The sequence below is a fragment of the Sceloporus occidentalis genome, unplaced genomic scaffold, assembly GCF_023333645.1.
Source record: "Sceloporus occidentalis isolate IW3139 unplaced genomic scaffold, rSceOcc1.0.p SCAF_2, whole genome shotgun sequence".
NCBI lineage: Eukaryota > Metazoa > Chordata > Lepidosauria > Squamata > Phrynosomatidae > Sceloporus > Sceloporus occidentalis.
In genome coordinates this window covers 59,661,615-59,682,584 of record NW_028316982.1, presented here as the reverse complement: position 1 = coordinate 59,682,584, position 20,970 = coordinate 59,661,615, and the positions used below count along the sequence as shown (strand labels likewise).

Sequence of the window (20,970 nt, the reverse complement as noted above, 5' to 3'; positions counted from 1 at the left end):
TGGTTGCAGATCTCTCCCTTCCTTGTTCTTGAGAGACTGGGGCTCCTAATAAACCAAGCCAAATTAATCAACTTGGCACTCTGTAAAATGGAGTTAAAATGAGGAGAAATGTTTTCTCTCTGAAATCTCTGATTTCCTTCTGTGGTTGTTGTGCCCCTTTTCCAGTGAGAGAATGCCACCCACTGGCTAACAAAGCTGGACTCCTTCTACGTTACTGAATAGACAAAGGGCATGATGCAGAAAAGTGGGCTAGTTACTTTTTTTTCCAGGGTGGTTTCAGATAGTTTGCAGCGCTTGGCTTGCCTAGGTAGAAACAAAACAATATTATTGTGTTTAATGAATGGTTTATCTTTCTTAGTTCTGACATGGACTGTTTTGGACATTTTATGGGACTAGAACAACTTTATGGGATAGAAATAAGACTTCTGTTCTCTGTTACATGTTTAAAGTTTTCAACAGTATTCAGTTTAGACATGCAATGCATTAAAAAGATTATATGAACCAATACAACAGTAAAAAGTCAAACTATCAGTGGCTGTTAGGAGTTTATGCATATATGCATTATATATTTAGATATAGTTTGACTTTTTACTGTTGTATTGGTTCATATAATCTTTTTAATCTCTTTTTTAAAAAGCTAGTAAAAGGATCATTTCTAACTGAAGGGATAATAAATGAAGAAGGGAAATTATAACTATTCTCTGATAGCATAATTTCAACCTTTACCTGTACCAATGACTCTCGTTTTGTGTGTGGACAGGAAAACGTCATAAGAATGTAATTCTTAAGGGAAAAGTACATAATAAGTTTCATATAATAATTTTAACTATTTTAATTGCAGAATGATTGTTTGAAATTTTTATATATCTTCTATACCTATATAGAGGAATATTAGGGAAATGTGCAATAAAATCAGTTTAAACAATCCTCTAAATTAAGATCCAGAGAACTAGCCTTTGGGACATAGAAGCTGAATATTAAGATCGCTCCAAAAAATGAAGACCTGGGTTTAGGACAGGAAGGTAGAAAAGAAGAAAACAGTGATAATGAAATTACTCATACTTATTTGTCATGCCTTAAATGCTCAAAAATCCTAATTAACTGTCCAGAGCCAAAAGCTTAGCTCATGAGTCAGTTACTACTGGCAGTATTGCCTACTGCCAGCTATATCTTTGCCTATCCACCAGTCTTCAGTATGTGGGGATGCAAGTGTGAATGTGGGCATGCACATGCATTACACACATACACACATGGGCATGTGCACACACATACATTATAAAAGTAATGGCTTTTTCTAACTGGAAAGATTTGGCAGGAGCTCTTTTCACATCCCTCCAACTTGAAATAATGAGCCTCTGGAAATCCCCCCCCCCCCCCATGATTTTGATAATGTGTTATTACCAGCTGCCAGTGCATAGAAGAAAACCTGTTATGCAAATCATTGTTTCTTTTTCATTTATGGAAGCCATAAAGAAATACATAATTATAGCCATGTTTCATACACAACTGGATACCTAATGCTATTGGGATGAGCTTTTAAAGTATCGAGGTATAAACAATAAATCCTGTTTTCTGCTTTCCTATATTAATGATTTCACTTGAACATTTTACCTCAAATTTATTTGTAATTATTTTCCTTTTTTCAAATGCATCATTCACATTCTGTCTTTCCTAACTCTTAAGAAATAGGAATGGAAAACAAAAGTGACTATATATTGTCTGTTCACTTGAAGGAGGCAAAAATTAGCTTCATATTCAACACAAGATAAAAATCCAATTCTCACTCATACATGGTTTGTTTCATCCATTTTGTGAGGTAGACACAGGGAGGTACACATATACATACAATACATACATTAACACATATGTGCACAAATACTATGGTACTAAATCTGATTGACACCATTGTAGCAAGATGTCCTTTTCACCCAATGTTCATTGTGGAGCAAACATTCCAATACATGCTACTGACTTCTTTCATCCCCTTGTTCCTAATGAAGACGATTTCACTGCAGATACTATAGAATGGGAGATATAGCAGAGCATATCCCTAGCTGCAACTATGAATCAACACATTCACTTGTCCATCAGCTTGTAAAGTGCCATACATGCCTGAAACCATAACTGCTCCAAAATGTATATCAATTCTTGCTGTTCAGTGCTTTTTATAAGCAAGAATTTCAGTTCGCTAAAACTATAATTGCAGCTGAAACACTGCTTCACCATGTACTACGAGAAAAGTTTTTCACAATATAATTGGTTTGTCTAGAAATTGTTCCCATCACTGACAGGCTTGTAAGGTCAGGCCCTTAAGGTCAGAGAATGGTACCACAGGTTTTCAATTCTCCAATTTTTCTTGGAATTTAACATAGCTTCCAAGTTACAATCAGTAGTTTGCCTCACATTATATTTACTCTGAAGGAATAGGAATTTCATTTTCTACAATACAGTCTGTTCTTCCTCCCTAAAGGGCAGTTTATCTTGCCCAGTGCAAATGTTATCCATTGTTTTTGAATAAGGGAAGTTAGAAGAATTATTTGTCGCCATCTCTATTTTTTCTTTAAGACTTTTCAACAGTGGCTTTTCCCACTGCTTCCAATTTTTCTAATGGCCTTTCAAGAGAAGCCTTTGTTGACTGACAGATTTGGAAACAGCAAAATTCAGTGCACCTGACATATGCATTTCACATGGCAAAGTGCACTGATCCATTTATTCCATATATAGAATAACATGTCACCTATGGTAGGTGGCATCTCTCACAGTACTATTGCTGCAAAAAGGAGATACCTGAAACTGTTTGTATAGGATAACTGATAATTGACGAAATCCTGTATCATTGGAGGATTTGCCTCACTGTATTCTTCAATGTCAGATGTACTCTGTCATTACAAAACAGTACTTAAAGAAAAAACATTGGCAAACACATAAGCAATTAAATAATCTCATGTGGAAATAGAAATTTCTTTTTGGTAGTTATAAATTGGAGGAAGTTTACCCTCCAACCCTTAGTTTACTATGGTGGGATACAGACCACCCCTTTGGGGCAGCCTGCACACGCCCCTTTCCCCGACAGATCAGGGTCTGAGCTGCCACAGCAGCAGCCCCAGAGGCCCCGATCCACTGCTTTTCCTGGCCTTGGGGAAGTGGCAAAATGCCGCTTCCTTGCAGCCTGGAAAGGGGTGTCCTTGGGGCTTCACACCCAGAGAGCAGGGAAAGGGAGAAAGGGGCCGCTCGGCCCTTTCTCTCTGTATCGCTGGCGCAGCCGTTTAAAGGCCACACCAGCAATACGCGCGGCGGAAGGAGCTCCAAAACTGAGCCCCTTCTGGTGCCGCTGAAAGGGCGCCACAAGCGCCCTGCAGTGGCGCCAGGACGTCATGTCCGTGCTGTGCTGTTTGGCTGTGGCGCGGCTGTGACGTTGTAATGGCGGTGCCCATGTAGACAGGGTGCTGCCATTACAACGCCGCAGTTACGTGCTAGGGTTGCGGGGTGTCTGTAAAGGACACCCTGAGGCAACCCTAGTACATATTCAGGCTGGCGCTTTGCGCCGGTCTGGATACCGCCAATGTTTAGAAAAAATATAGGGAAATATACACCAAGAGAAAGTCCTAAGTTGATAATGAGCTGTCTAAATAAATGAGGTATGAGGAACAAATAAGGTATAACACTAATGACATCTGGCATATTACAAGGTTTATTATTTGAAGTCATACAGTAAAGTTTTTAAGAAGTAAGTTTAAGCTAATGTGAGATATAAATCAAGACAGAATGGAATTTCTTTTTTTATACTTGCTCAATGGTTTGATAACGTTTTCAGTGTGATAAGTATTCAATTTATGTCATATGTATATTTTTAAAGCTTTCAATAAAAATTAAATAAACAAAAAAAAACAAGCTCTTTATTACAAGAAGCAAATCTGTATGCTGTTTGGAGAGTTGCTGTTCTTGCAGCTAAGACTAAAAACGATTTCTAGATGCTATTCAATTCAAGAAGACTGGGGGGGACACACTGAAAGTACTATATTGACCTTCTGCATATTTCTATATTGTTCTCTGATCTATACCAGTGCACTTTTATCTACCTAAGCTGGTTATGGTGACTGGTGACTCTCATATAAGTCTGGCAGCGAATCTGCTTTGAACTTCTAGTAGGTACTTGTTTGGAATTGGGTTCAGAACTCTGGATGTCTCCTTTAAATTCTGACTGGATTCACTACCTAATGACATGGAAGCCACCACCACTGCTGTACAGAGATCAATTCAAAAGTGTAAAACATATTTTAAGGCACTTTTTTTTCTTCTGAAGTACTTTAACACATATTTTAAAATGTAGAAGGCTTTTGATATGATCTGTTGACTAGTTCATCAAATATATAAAATATAATTATGACAATAAGTACATTGTCTAAACTGCTATATTTCAGATGGCCTCTTCTATATTGGCCTTCAGAAAGACTCAGCATATTTGATATTTGTATTTCATATGGGAACTGTGTTAACACATGAATGTAGGAGCTTTGATATGACCAGCAGCAAAGATGTGGTCAGTTTCCAGTTGACATGTATAAAGATCTCCAGAACTCACTAGGCGTATCATGGCCAGTAGTCAACACCAACATCAGTTAGTACTCTGACCTTACACCTCTTTGTGATCAGAATTTCAACATCCAGCAGCAGCTATAGATTTGATAAAGATTAATTTCTTCACATTCAAAAGATCCAGGGTCCAGAAATTATACCACAGATTCAGGCTGTGCTCATACTTTCCCTGGTTTGTACTCCTCTGGTACAAATCACTTGGTTTCCCACATTTTAATTTTGCTTTTTGCTGTGTTTCCATTCAAGATTTGCAATTGTAACTCTCAACATCATTCTTCCAGAGAGCAGACGAGTACAGCACTGCACATCAAGCAACAGACAAAATATATCTCAGTACTTACAGTCGTGACAATGCTTGGTTATTCTGGAACAACAACTCTGGCAGTGTGTGCAGCTGGTTCCGATTCAGACGTCTAGAGAAAAGGAGGCAGAGAGAACGTATCATAAGTATACAGAGAAATACACAAGCAGCTAGAAACTCCTGGATCCAATTCCATTACAAATATGACTTCATGTGGGTGGCTACAATTCCTTTCTTCCTGAGCCTTTTGTATAGCAAGTCTTGAATGATCATGAAATGTTATCTCTCTGCCATCAGCTAATGAACATTATTAAACCTTTCTCCAACTGCCTTCGTCCATATTTGTTAATTTCTTCATGCAACTGGACCAGAAGAATATGTGAAACAAAACCTGCCAATTAGGCCAGAGTTGATAATATGAATTGTACAAACTGGCTACACTTAAATAGCCACTTTTAGCTAGCAAGAATGAGTTTCAACTTACAACTTATCTTGAGTTTTCAAAGCTTGTTCTACTGTTATTTTCACACAATACCCAAATTAATGGGGATGATATAAAAGGGTTCTTAATGTAAAGGATACAAATGTCACCCACAGGCTCTCTCATTTTTAGCCTGCAGTCTTCCAAAAAAAGAAGAAGAAGATATAACAAGGCTGATTTCAAATTGCACCAATTGGTATTGCTTCTGTAACCTGTAATCCTTCAGGTCTGAAAGATATCAGATTTTAAATAAAATGTCCACTCTGTCTTTCACTGATACTTGTTAGCTAAGTACTCCTTTAGTTTCATCCTTGCAGATTTAGAACGTAAAAAACAACAGTGATTAAAAGCCTAAACAAATATTTCACATAGACAATTGATATATATGTACTTTGAAATAAATTAATGAACAAGTAAATTATGCAGATATATTAGGCAATGAATACAGATTTCTGTGTGTTCAGTTTTCATATTTATTCCAATTGCAAAATATGTGTATTTTCCAAATTTATAACTTTTAAAAAAAAATCAAAGGTAAAAAATAATTAGGCAACTGGTATAAGAGATGTATGTGGAGGAAGAGGCCAAGGGCTCAGACGTGGGTTAGCTGTGTACGAGAAACAACTTAGGTCTCTTACAGCAGGGCTTCTTAAGTTTCCTTTTTGTAGGAATCAGCAGTTTTCTTCCTCAGTGTGCCAAGGATATGTACAATATTTGTGCTCATTCTTTTTCAATGGTTTCCTTCTTTCCTAGAAACTCACCAGAGACTGACAGCCAATGGCTCATGGATCAGCATCATTTAATGGACCATCATTTGACTACCACTGTGTTAGGTCTAAGCTGCACTGCAGAAATAATGCAGTTTGACACTGCTTTAACTGCCATGGCTCAGTGCTGTGGAATCCTGGGATTTGTAGTTTGTTGTGGCACCAGAGCTCTCTCACAGAGAAGGCTAAATAGCTTTTAAAAAGCTAGATCTTAGAGTCTATTGATAGAAGATTTAGACAGAACATGGTTGAAAGCCAGATAGTGGCCACAGAATTAAAAGATCACCTACAGTGACACAGCCCAAAGGTTCAGTTACAAACCGTCATGATTTATGGTGCTTCACAGATGAAGACTGCAGCAGCTCTTTATTCTTGCATTTCTCTATCACAAGTCCTGTTTGTCTGGCAATGACAATTAGAAACTTAAGAAGTTCTACGTCAAAATGCCTATTTCAGCTAGGACTGAATTAGACCTGTCCCTACTTCCCAGGTAGTGGCAGAGGTAGAACAAAGGAAAGGAATATTTCAAGAGAATAGCATATTTTATAAATAGTGTTTTACAGATGTTGTTTAAAAAAGATGCAGATATAACTTAGGTTCATTGGTGCACTACCCCTGACTGAATGCATACTGCTGAGAATTATTCTGTATCTGAAAGGAACGGCAAACAGATTGGGAAGCATCTGGGTATAAATGCCAGCCAGGCTGTTAAGGGCTGGGTGTAAAAAACACGTAGTGCTCACACCATCTGCTTTTGTCACTGTGGAGGTGGGGGTGGAAAGAAACAGTTCTTGATGTAGGGGCTGGAGTTGACTGCCTTTGGTCATGAGCTAAATTCTCCCCCATCTCTGCTAAATTCTACCTCTGATCCACCTTGAAAGAAAGAAACTCAACAAAAACACCACCCCATGACTGAAAAGTAGATGAAAACAGAAAGCAGAGGCTTCATTTTTCTTTTTATCCATTTACTTTCCCCATCCCCAGCTTTTGTATTGTGCCAAGATCCCTAAAACACTCACAGTCGCTCTAACTCCTTCATGTCGTCGAACACCCCTCGCTCCACCACACTGATCTGGTTTTCCATCAGTTGCCTATAAAAAGTGATAGGAGCATCAGAACAAGGAAAAAGCAGGATGAAGAGGAAGGAATAAAAGAAGTCCCGATTAACAGTTAGAGTCACTGCTGGGAGAGCAGACTAAAAGGCCTGTGCTTCTCCCTCAAGGCAGAGACCAAGTTCATTTTGGGAACCATATCCACTATCAGTTAAACGAAACACAAAGTAGGCACAGTGGCCCTACATGGCAACAAATTTCAGAGATAATGGGGCTGGAATGGAGGCGGGAGGACAGTATCGTTGTGGAGGCAGAAGGGAGGGACCACTCACAAAACTCGCAACTGCTTCAGTCCAGCAAAGTCATTTTTGTTGATGCGGGTGATGTTGTTCCCATTCAGCTCCCTGTGAAGAGAAGAAGAAAAAACACTAGCAATCAGAAAGTAAGCAATGATATTGTGTCCAGCTCAGCAACATACCCTCTGGCAGGACCAGCCCCACCATTAAACAAAGTGAGGTGACACACAAGAGAGCAGTTCCTGTTGCTGCTCCTCTTGAGGTTCCCCATCGTTTCCTTCAGTTAAGGGATGGATCTGTGTTGCCTGCAAGGCCTACTCAAAATCTACCCAAACTAACTAGGTTCTCTAAGGTACAGTGGGAGGATACTGCCCTGTTGCTAATGCTGAAGTGAAACAGAACAAGCAGTCCATTTGAAGTTCCACATGCAAAACAGAGGAGAGCCATATTATCTTTTGCCTTAGACTGCTCAGAGAAGCCCTACTTTCTTATGCAGAGCTTGGAAAAACTACTTTTTTGCACTATAACTCCAGAATCCATACAGCATGGTCAGTTCTGGGAGTTATCATCCAAAATAGTAAAATTTCCCATTATAGTTCCCCAAAACAGTAACCTTTCCAGATTCTGTTCAGATGTGCCATTTTCACAGAAACAATCACAGAGACACCACTTTAACGTGCATAGCTCAATACTATGGAATTATGGGAACTGTAGTTTGTTTTGGTGCCAGAGCTCTCTGACAGAGAAGGCTAAATGTCTCACATAAGTACAGTTCCCAGAATTCCATAGCACTGAGGCATGGTAGATAAAGTGATGCCATGATGGCCTTTTGGCTGAAGAGCAGGGTATAAATACTATAAACAAACAAACAAACAAACAAACTGGATTATTTCTGCAGTGCAGATGCAGCCTAGGAAACTTTAGTCCCTTTCTTACTCTTTGCAGGACAGTTCCTTGCAGCATCATTTAATTCAGTCACATATTGCAACATAGAAATGTCAAAGCAAGTTTAAAAAAAAAATCTACATGATGAAGGAACTCTGAGGCCATTTTTTTCCAATTTAGAATGCAAAATACCTATAAAACAAGTATACATTTTTAAAAAAAATATGACCCTCAATTTTGCAGGCCTGTGTTATTTGCCATTACTTATGGAAATATCTTTGTGAATAGTACTGACAAAGTGTGCTTTTTGGACTTCAACTCCCAGAACCTACCACCTAGGACACCCACAAATAAAAAGGCCCTGGGGCAATTAGTTTGAAATACCACCTTAGCCTGACTGTTCTACAAGCAAGCCATGCATACTTGATTTGCAGGGTCAAGACTGTATCTAGCTGCTTTAGTGAAACAAGTAAGCATGAGCTCTCAAAGAGTCCTCATTGTCCAGCTGAAATGGCAGCTAATGGCTAATGAATACAGAGACAACCACTATACATTGCTAATTGCATCCTTTCCATCACAAAGATAGTTTCTCCCCTCACATTATGGGAGCAATGGTGAGGGTGGGAGGGGAAGGCATGTTTCCAAGTTACCCGAAAAGGCCACACTGAATGGTTGGGTGAACAAACCTTGCTCCTTGCCCTTTCATACTACACTGAAACCTACACTCATTCCTCAAACCCAATTATACAAGCTACAATGATCAAAACATGAATGGCATAATAAGAACCTAGGACAGCTACAGGCTACTTGCTCAGCCTCTTTTACAGTATGAATCTTCCTCTTCTCCACACGAACACAGCCCCCAAATATTTTAGACCGCTCTCAGCATCGCATACTATTTTCCACAGTGCCTGGGTCTGAGTTGTAGTCCAAAGCACCCACAGGATACCGTGTTGGTTAAATCTGCTATATTCTAAAAAGAATATGCTTTTGTTCTAAGACAGAGGCATACAATCCTTTCAGCACTAAGGGTCACTAGTGAAGCCAAGTCTGGGACTATACACACATACACAAGTGAACAGTATCCCAGTGATCTTTCATTGTGAGAGGGAACAGAGAATCTTTTCTCCATCCACTCCACTGGTGATCATGACACACGTATACCCTTTTCTCACCATTACCAGTAGCAAAGAAAGACACATACATATGTAATTGGCAGAAATAGGAGAGGCAGATTTAGCAACACTGATAGGGGGTCACAACACCTTTTGAGAGCTGCACCTATGGCTTTCAGGAGCTGCATGCCTTCCGCAGCCTGCAAGAGTATATCTCTGCTTTAAGAGCTCTGTGGAAAACAGGCAAACCACAGATTCAATTTCTTTCACCACAATCCTGTAGTGATTGTTGAAACTGCACCTGCTAAACATTACCTCACTTCAATACTTTCAATGGGGCAGAACTTCCAGTTCTTTTTAGATTATGGTCACCTTAATTAAACATGAGAATACAGGGTTGAGGGCAGATTACCAGAGAAAGCACAACTTTACTATTTGAGGACTCATTTTAGAAATTCTAAAAAAGAACTAGTTGGGCTCCCATGGTGAGATTTATAAGCCTGGAGAAACTGCCAAAGTAATTTTGTCCTCAAACATGTAGGATCATAATAACCATGATTTTCTTCTTGCTGGCATGTCGTGAAGAGAGATTTAAGCTCTGCCAAACGACTCAGAACCTCTGGAGACAAGGAATTGAAAAAGACCTTTTAGAGAATATCACAGTAATAAAGACAACTGCCAGAGAGAGAGAGAAAGAAAGAGGGGGAGTCTGTTGCAGCTGCTGAAACTGTTCTAATGTTTATGCGCCTCTGTGGGTGCTTTGACTTGCAGCACTGGGCTCAGTCACGTATGGAAGGGAGAACAGCAGTTAGAAATCAGGGTCATGTGTTCAAGGCTTTCTGGGGTAAAGCAGCCACTCCACACAAAATGACTTCATCAGGAAATTACCATTTATATTGCCTATGGTGTCTAGAGGCCTCTAGGAGATGGGTCTATTGTCTTGGGTGCCACATGCAAACTCAGCTGCAGGTGTGCATACAGAAGTATAGCCATGTATGCACACAAATGCCAAAGTAGATCATTAAGCTCTAACATAAGAATTTACATTTTCAATTGCAAAAGCATAACCTTTTGACTCTGGGCTCTCTAGCCTGGGAATCTGGGACAGCCAGTGCTACAAGGCAATCAAGATATTCTTGGTGTATCACTGTTTTACTATTCAGTGCTGGCCTCCCCCACCCCTCCACTCCAATGTCCCATCTCAATGCAAAGATTAAGTTACCCGTGTCAGACTTCATCTTTTTGAAAAGCACCTGGTTTTTAGTCCAATAACGATGCCAAGCAAGTGCAGAATGACTCTTGCATATGCTAGAAAGAGATATCCCATCTTGCAGCTCAAAATGAGGACATTTTGCTTTGTTACTCTCTCTGCGTGTTTAAATGTAAAAACAAACAGCTTTGACAATAGATTGCTTTTGTCTGTGATTAACCACCTGTTTTCTGGCTCCTTGATAGTACCTTACATTTAATTGTGTGTTCCAGATACAGTGGACCCAAAGAATCAATAGGAACATGGTAAGCCATTACTTATGTAAGATCCACTGAGTCAATGGGTCTGTTCTTGTCTGGACTAGCAACTGGATGTAGGTCAGGGTCAGGAAATCCTGTGGAAGCTGTTGGATTGCAAGTCTTAGTAAACCTAGGCAGAATAGCCTATGGTGGGGAATGTATTTGGAAAATTCCCATCCCTATTTTGCATAATTCCCATCCTTATTTAGACCAATATCTTCTCAGTAAAGCTATTCACACAACAAGAACCATAGGGTATCTAACCAAGGTCTCTCAACCCTGTAGCTATGAGAGGGACATTAAATCACCTCCCAGCTATCAGCTGATTCCTCCTCAAACATGGTTATCACGCGTAGAAAGGAAAGCATCCCTATATCTGATTCTAGGGTTGTAAGAATTGCAAAAAAAAAGAGAGGAAAAACAACCATGAGATGCTCCAATCAAAACCCTGGAGTCTACAGAGAAATCCCCATTTAGTAACACTTGTAGAAAGTGTTCCATCCATCTGTGTTAGAGTTAGAGGGGAAGGTTGCAGAACAGGATACAGACTGTGGGCATGTGAGCTATTTCTCTTTTCCAACACAACGAAGAGAAATGCATTAGTGGTATATTTTGGTTCCCCCCCCCCCAAGGGCAATACATAGTTATTTTAGTGATTGCTAAATAGTCTTAACAGCACATATCTGTATACTATCCAATTATGTTTAGCCCTGGTCCAGCAGAAATTAACAAACTTATCTTGCCTTTCCTTGTCTTAACTATACTTCACCCCTAAGCTAGTAAGTATCTGTGTGATTCATTCACAAATCCCCATCCCTCATCTATGCCTATGACTATACTAGATCTACTGCCTCCATAGCTTCTTTGTTCAGATAAATTATTGCCTTGCGAACCAAGAAGGGAATTAGCAGCAGGTGGAAGCATTTTTGCAATGATGCCACAACAACAGGGCTATTTAACTCAGTAGTGGTTCTTCTACTTCCAGGTCTCTATCAATCCCTCAGAAATTAATTATAGTCTGTCAAAACCAGATTGCTATCACTGCCAGGGTTTGAGCATTAACTTTCTAACTTGACCACATGGAGGGCAAGGAGAGAGAGAAAAGCCTGTCAGAAACATTTTGTGAGACTCAAGAAGCTCAGGGACACATCCACAGACTGAGGCCCTTTCATACTACACAATTATAACACTATGATTCCACTTTGACTGCCGTGGTTCCACCCTATGGGATCCTGGGGTTTGTAGTTTATGGAGGGGCATACAGTATTCTCAGCCAGAGAGCTCCAGTGCCTCACTAAACTACCAAGCCCAGGATTCCATAGGATGTTGCCATGGCAGTTAAAGTGAAATACTGCAGTATAATTGTGTGATGTGAAAGGGCAAGAAATTAGACAGGGAGCAGCCATTCATTAATACTGTATTTCTTATCTGGGTGGTTAAAGCAACAACTGCAGCTTCTGGTCTGGAGCTAACAATCCCATTAGGATTTTCTGAAGTCTGGAAGGTAATAAAGTCAGTAGCATGTCAATTCACTGAAACAAAAAGAAAGAAAAGACATCATTCTGCCGAATATGCCCAGACCTCATCTGGAGTACTGTGTTCAGTTCTGGGTGCCTCATCATAAGAAGGATATAGACAAGTTGGAGCAGGTTCAGAGAACAGTAACAAGGATGATAAGAAATATGGAAAACAAAACATATAAGGATGGATTGAAGGAGTTGGGTATGTTCAGTTTGGTGAAGAGAAGACTGTGGGATGACACAATCACATTCTTTAAATACCCTAAGGGCTTCCACAGAGACATGGGTACAGGCTTATTCTTTTCTGCCCCAGAGGACAGAACTAGGTCTAATGGATCTAAGTTACAGGAGGGCAGATTTCATCTGAAGAGACTTCTTGTGAGAGTGATTTGACAATGGAACCAGTTGCCTAGAGAGGTGGCCTGGTCTCCTCCTCTGAATGTCTTCAAAGAAGAGGCTGGACAGCTACCGGCTGGGGATGATTCTAGCTGGTGATCCTGCACTTGTGCAGAGGGTTGGACCTTATAGCCCATAGGCCTGCTTCCAACTCTATGATTCTGTTATTCTAACAACAATGTAAAGAATCAGTTTGATTCAGAAAGTGTTCCCATCAACATTTCAGAGATGAAAACCAAGACATGTGTGACCAAGCAACATCAGTATGGTCAAGGTGGAAAAAGTTATTAATAAGAAAGAGCATACAAGCAAGCAGAGGCTGTATTCGTTTGCTTTTGCCTGAGTATGCATGGAATGGCAAGATTATGCCCCTTCCTCTCCTCTCTTCTCCCCCCTCCTGAGCTGTGCAAACTACTTTTGACTTTGAACTCAGTTTGAAGCAATGGAAGTCAGCAGAGGAGAAAGGAAGAGAGTGCAAAGAGGAAAGAGAAACTGGGACATTTTAAAAGTGGCTGAAAAAATGTCATGACAGAGGATGCATCAGGACTGGCTCTGCCAAATAAGGACAGTTGGAGGGTATGAGAAGAATACCTTGTCCTCAGTAAACAGACAGACTCGGTTCATTCACAAAAAAGAATCAAGGATCTAAAGAAAGAACAGGTGATGACTAACTGGCTCTAGGGCAATAAAACAAGGCTGTTGCCTTCCATGTTGACAGAACTTCAATTAACATGAGTAGTAGTCAGCCTAGTCAGTGCCAAAATATGATGGGAGCAGTCATTAACCAACATTTGGAGTGTCAAAGGTTCCACCACTATTGTCAAAATAACGTTTTCCATAGATATCTATGAGACCTACCCAGTACTTATCTCCCACTGATTTCAAAGATCATGTTTTCTTTTTGTTTTGTTTTTTAAAACTTCTTCTCTTAGAGCAGCATCCCAGATAACCAAATCAACCCCTTGCTGCTTAGCCTAGGTATGTAGTTCATGAGACAGTGGCACAACAGCTAAAAGTCTTGGTATTTCTCAAGAGAAGCAAAGAAGCCACCAATCTGAATTCGAAAGCTTTCCATAGTTTTTTGTGGGGGTTTTGGGCTATGTGGCTGTGTTCTCAAAGAGTTTATTCCTGCCGTTTTGCCAGCATCTGTTGGCTGGCATCTTCAGAAAATGCATAGCCTGAAAACCACACAAAAAACTCAGAAGCTAATCTGCTACTTCTTTTTCAAAGCAGGTTTCTAACATGACCAAAAAACCACCCCAAAAATTGTGTTTCAAGAACCATTCCTTGGTATGATCCTCTTTTGAAGGATCTGGTTCTTTTTCTGTGTAATGAGCTGTATAAGACACATTTCTAGCTGATGTTGATTTAGCCTCATACATTATAACCAAGAATATTAACAATTGATAACAATAATGATTTTTATTTATACAACGCTCTTCCACTCATGACACTTTCAAGTCCAAACATGAACAAGTTGAAAACCCTTTTAATATCTGTTTTTAATTATTTAAATAAGAGAAAGACAAATAATAGACAAAATAACCACAGACACAGTAAATAAAGAAGAAGGCTGCAACTGTTTCTTTAAAGAGCTAAATAAATGAAACAGGATGCTGGGGGATATATGTTCCTCCTCAGAATAAAATCATGCTGTGATGTTGCATTCAGACTGCCTGCACCATGAGGCAATGTTTGGTTAAAATCTGAAGCAAAGTTAGAACTGAGCTTGCAGACATTTAAGCTCCAAGCATAGCAATGCTAATAAGAGTGAAACAAACATACAAATTTAATATGATGCTATGGAAATCTGCTTTGTACAAAAGGGGCCCTTAGGAGGTTCAGCTGCCAGGCACTGAAGAATCCATAGTTAGATGCCCCAGATTATATGCCTTGTGAAATTAAGTGCCCCTAGCTAGCTGCAAGTGACAATCAGCCAGCAAATACTAACTAGAAGCCACGGAGTACCAGCACACAACACTCCATTAGGTTTTATGAGGTTATTAAACTGCTCCAGCTCTACCATAAAGCAGTAAGCCTCAAAAACTGCACCAAACTGTGAGAGTCATAATGGGAGATGGGCAGACTTTCTGGTCTTTACAGCTTTACTACTAAGTTTTCCCACTGTGCTTGCAATGCTTCCTGGTATATAAAGTGACTGAATTAATGACCCTGCCAACTGAGGAAGAGTGGAAGTGGAGGCACAAAAAAGGAAAGTTACTATGAGACTATTTTGGAAAACTGGAATTTGTGTACCTGATAGGCCCCAGTTATTGTGGTGGGATACTTCTCAAAAATTTTATTCAAATAGTGACTTGTGGTGCAAATCACAACCTGGACTATTACATGCGCACTATAAACAAATAATAAAATTAATACATTATAACTACCAAGCACACTTAAAATGTCTACAGTGATCCATGAAGATGTCTAGAAACATGGCTACTAACAGTATACCTAACACAATACAAAGCAAAGACCATTTCTGAAATGACAGACTGATAACCAATACAAAATAATTATACAGAACAGGAGTAGGTGAAGTGTGATCTTTCAATTGTTGCTATCTAGAGGGCATTTTCTGCCAATCTCTGGAACAGACTGAAATAAGATAAAGCAGAGGGAAGAACTACAGAATTGGGAAAAGATGATGAGTGTCACCATTCTAAGTGACAGAGGCCAAGAATCCATTCAGTAGCTAGTGGAGCATAAATTTCTACCAACCTTCTTCTGACATGCTTCAGCCTTGCCACTGGACTTTGGGTTGAATAACACAGCTGGATGGTGCAAGAGTGCATTCCATGGTCAACCAGAAGCAATGAAGGCAGGGGTCTCTTGAACACCATCCAGCTGTAATTGTACAGCTGAGAAAAAGGGAGCTGCCATCATCCTCCTGAACTGCCAGTGTTTTTCATTATTATTTCATTATATTTTTATTAGCATATTTTAATATAAAATTATAATTATTTGCATGTATCCATTTTTAATTCGAAAAATAAGTACAATACAATGTACAGAAAAGTTGAATACAAAACCGCAGTTTGAAGTCAGAGTTTAAAATAATCAAGTTGGAAGAGCTTGGGATTTGCCTGAGTATTGAAGATCCAGTTAGAGGCAGGGGAGAGATGACGGCTGCAACTTTTTCTCAGCTACCCAGCCACAGGCAGTTGAGCCCTCTATCCTCCCAGCCATTGATTGCCCATGGGGAACAACTCAGGAGCTCTCCAACTGTGCTGCATGGATAGGTGGTTACACCAGTATGTTACCAATAGAATTCCAACCAAAGTCCCCAGAAGTGCAAGTTCCACCTTCCAGTCTGAGAAGACCATATTCCATATATGAACCTGTGCAGATGTTAAGATCCTCAGGAGAAGGCTTTCTTGCAGTCCCATCACCTTCACAGATATATTTGGGGAGGATGGGGTAGAGTGCTTTTTTTCATGGCCACTCCCAGACTATGAAACTCCCTCCCACATCAGGCTCAATTGTCCCTGTCTCTGCTCTCTTTTTACCAATACAAAGACTTTCTCATTCAAACAAGCCTTCAGCTTTTAACGTTGGATGTGCAATGAGCACACTTTTAAATATGTAATATGTGCTTAATGTGTTTTTAATTGTTTTAAATTAATGTTTTAAATGTACGTATTGTTTAAAATCCAATTAGAGACCAGACTGATCTGGGAGTGGAGGAAGTTATAATAAAGAGAAGAGATAACCTTTGCATCTCTTCTAAGAAAGAGAAGAGATCACCTTATCTTCTCTTCCCGCTCTACTAAAAACAGACTCTGCCAGAGCCCATTCACACCACACCATTATAGTGTTATATTCCACTTGAACTGCCATGGCAACATGCCCTTAAATCCTGAGATTTGTAGTTTAGGATTCCATAGGATGTTGTCCTAAAATGCAATATAGTGCTATAATTATACAGTGTGAATGGGCCCTATCTCTTAGCCAGGCCTCTGACTGAGAGACCAGTAGATTGGGTTGGCACTTGTATTGGAACACCATACGGTTGCACCTTACAAAGTCGAACAAATTCTGCTTCCCAAACTTTTAAAGCTTTTTTTTTTTTACAAAACTCTTTTAGGAAGTGGCTTTTCTTTTATAAATATGTGGTGCTCTTAGCTAGTTCCTGGTTCCTCCCATGAACGATTCAGACTGTATCAAGTGTTTCTTTCATATTTTTACATCCTGTAGCCTCAGGTTCTGGGTGATGCGGATCGGATGCTTGTTTCAAATCACACCTTAATTCTAGTATGCTGTTTGTGCTAAAATTGATCTAGTGCCAGCAGTGTAATACTATAGCCTCATAATGAATGGGCGGGTAATGTTTTTGCAGCAGGATTCCAGAGTAATCTAACTATCACAAATTGATGCATTAGCTAGAGGGGAGAATTTATATATTGTGGTTTCCATACTCAGAAAATTTCAGCCTCCTCACAAAAGAACCATTAGATGCCAAGATTCCACAAAAATTGTGTAATGACAGTTGAGAAGGAAGGAAGGAAGGAAGGAAGGAAGGAAGGAAGGAAGGAAGGAAGGAAGGAAGGATTCTGTCTTCAATATCATCATTCCCTCTCTTTTCCTCTCCTTGCCCTGCCCACCCCACTTTGTCTCACTATCCCGTGCAAAGGAAGCAAGCTTTGTAATAGCTATCCTTTACCTTAAAAATGTAAACAAGATTTTCCTTTTCCCTTAGCCCATATATAATCTCCCACAATCATTTAGAGGGTTAAGACAAAATGTGTTAACCAAAGTGATTGTTCCTACTTCCTTATTAAACAAAGTTGCATTTTAGGATATAGATTATTAATCTAGATTATAGATGATTGTGTTGTCTTTCTGATCTTTGTACCATTATTAAGTAACTGCATAAATGTTTGAACAAAAATTAATGATAAAACCCAAGATCTTTCCAAAAGGAGAGTTTGTGGAGTATTTTTAGCATGGATGCAGTTTATAGATTTATCATGGGGAGAAACCTCTAGAATTTTTATTGACTGAGTGCATTCTGAGGACTTCTGTACAGACCAGACATATTTCTCAAAAGCTAGAAGATATGTATGAGAGTAAGCATGGTGTAGTGGTTTGAGTGTTGGACTATGACTCTGGAAAGCAGCTCAGCCATGCAACCCGATTCCCTCCTCTGCCATGCAACCCACTGAGTGGCCTTGAGCAAATCAAACTCTCTCAGTCCCAGGGGAAGGCAATGTCAAACCTCCTCTGAACAAATCTTGGCAAGAAGATCCCATTATAGGATCACCTTAAGATTGCCATAAGTCAGAAATGTCTTGAATGTATACAACACAGAGAAGATATGTGCACTTTCTCTCTGTGATGTAAATGTAATACAATCTCTTTAAGGCCAGAATTCACTTCCTCTTAAAACAACAACTCCTCTGCTTTGTCTCCAGAGTTCTGAAGGTTAAGAGAAATCTTGCCCTTACTGAAGAGCTGTATGGTATCTACTTTCCCTGTGTGGCAAATAGCAGGTTGTTCCGCCAACAAATTTTTATCAGGAAAATGGTAGGGGGAAGAGTTAAGCCCCCACCTACAGTATCATGGCCCCAGTCCAAACCAGCATTTCACAGGGTATCTAATGTAAGGAACGAGCAATTTCCCCCCTAATGTGCCATGGACTGCCACCATATTTGTACCCATTGAATAAAATTATTTCTTTCTTGGAAGCTCGCTACAGATCAGTAGCTAATGGCTTGTGGGCCAATACTGGCCCCCAAACCACTACTTTGAGTACTACTGGTCTGAACCATCCCAATCGTCACATCTCTGTTTTGATTTAAAAGAATGAAAGAAATCCTGTAGGTTATTCTATTCACATATCTGTCTCTGTCTGCACATATCATAGGAAAGTGGCAGAACTGAGACACAGGACTTATCTTACATCATCATCATCACCATCATCATCATCATCCCGCCTTCCTCCCAGTACTCAAGGCAGCTAACAAATTTAAAACAGTCTAAGGAGTTTATCACATGAAGGAGATCAGGAGTTTATCCAGTGACTATCATGGGGAAATCGCATAATTACATGTAACGATTTCACATAACGTTGCACAAAATCTGTCATTAAAGTGGTCACAAAGAAGAACTAATGCACATCTTTTTATTTTGGGGATTTCCACGACACTGCATTTCCGATATCACTTTATTTGTGCAATTGTGTGTGATAGTTATTCACGTAATTACTCACCATTTCCACTTCATTTGCGGGATGCTTTAAATGTGCTTTAATCTCTCTTTAATGCTGAAATCAGCCCCAGTGCGATAAACTTCTATGAAGCATAAAGCTGTACATGCTGGATTCTCTCTCTCATTGTTCTCATAAATACATGTAAGATAAATTAATGCTCCATTTAGGTCTTGTTTGAGAACTGAAGTCAGCCACTTTTGCCTGAGGAAGTGAAGATATCATCAGCTTTTGCTGGGAATCCAGACACACCAATGCTATAAGGTACATAATGGGACTTCTTCCCAGCTATGTTTTCTCTTTAAAATGTATGTTATTCACCTCTGGCAGTTTTGTAGTGTACAGAAAAACCTCCTGTAATTCTCCACTCTCAGTGTTTAATACCTATTTGCATTTCCCCATATGGCAAATGAATTTGCCTTTTGCTTAAGTGCCTGAAAAAATTAATTATCTTCCGATTTTTGTGGTTCAATTTAGTCACTTGCCCTTGCATTCTATAAAGTGGGATTCTTCTGAAGAATTCTTCCACTACCAGAATATTTGACAAAGGTGCAGTACAGTTGCTGCATACTACATGGAATTCCTTCTTTTGTGCCCAGAGAATGGCTTATTATTGATCCAATATGGTGTAATGGTTTGAGTGTTGGACTACGACTCCAGAGACCAGAGATCAAATCCCAGCTCAGTCATGGAAATCCACTGAGTGATTTTGGGCAAGTCACACTCTCCCAGCCTCAGATAAAGGCAAAGACAACCCCCCCCCCCCAAGAAAACCCTATGATAGAGTCGCCTTAGGGCTGCCATAAGTAGGAAGTGACTTGAAGGTACACAGCAATAAAAACAAATGACTGATTAGAGGCAATGTGTTCAGTTCTGGGTCTAACTTACATCACAGCCCAGCCACTCAGAAGCAAATTGCTTTTTTTGTCCAGTGACTTAGTTCTTTTGTTCATGTTGGGTATACCACTCAAGACCACATGGCCACAACCTTATTCCTGGCTAATTCTCCCCAACTCCACCTAGTTTAAAAGCAAAGAAACCCATGTTATTATACTATAGGTTGCCTGTTTTTTGGATTCAAGTTCCTATCAATATCTGGCCCGTTTTGGGCGGTCTGTAACTTGCCTGTGTTACAGGTGTCTATGAATTCACAACTCCTCTCCTGGAGAAATGTGTCTTCTTGTTGCTGTAAAAAAAAGTGTAGCCATACCATTCTGCAGGGTCACAAACTCTGAAGATCACAGTATCTGCTTTGTGGGGGGAACAGCAGACAATAGGCATGGGGTATTAATGGGAAACTCACCAAGAGCTAATTGGGATGAAGGAAGTGTTTAATGGAGCCACAGGTGTAATAAAATGCATTACTGTTGCACATAAAAGTTTTATTAAGATTCCATGCACACATGCAAGCACACAAATTATTACCTTCCACCCACTGATTTCTCCCTCTTTGCATGATCCCCAGAACTGCTAACCAGTTTGAACTAGCCATTATGAAAGGACTAACACAGCCAATACAGAGAAAGTTATTCTCACAGCTTTAGGGAATACAAATTAAGTTGAAAGCAGCAGCAACCATGATAGAATTTTATCAGCTGTAATTGTTCCATGTATCAACCCCCTTCTAGATTTTGATCAAGGGCATATTGCTGATCTACTTGGCAACCCACTGATGTATGAAAGGGAACTTTCATTGTTAAAGTGCAAAGAACATTTAGAATGCATTAAAGAGTAGATGTAAAAGTGTGTGCATTGACTAAAATGCCAACACTATACTGTATGTGGAAAATCCACAGAACAGAAGAAGAGTCTTGCTGGATTAGATCAAAGCTTTATCCAGT

General features: G+C 39.8%; 1 protein-coding gene across 1 annotated transcript in view; it reads right to left on the bottom strand.

Annotated features, from left to right (window-relative positions):
• The window catches only part of LOC149318427 (slit homolog 1 protein-like), a 169,190-nt gene that overhangs the window by 130,731 nt on the left and 17,489 nt on the right, over positions 1-20,970 (bottom strand). The window contains exons 2-4 of the mRNA XM_089509672.1: positions 7,530-7,601; positions 7,165-7,236; positions 4,938-5,009 (exon numbers count right to left, since the gene is read on the bottom strand). Of these exons, the coding sequence (XP_089365798.1) occupies positions 4,938-5,009; positions 7,165-7,236; positions 7,530-7,601 (216 nt within the window). The remainder of the gene's footprint in view (positions 1-4,937; positions 5,010-7,164; positions 7,237-7,529; positions 7,602-20,970) is intronic.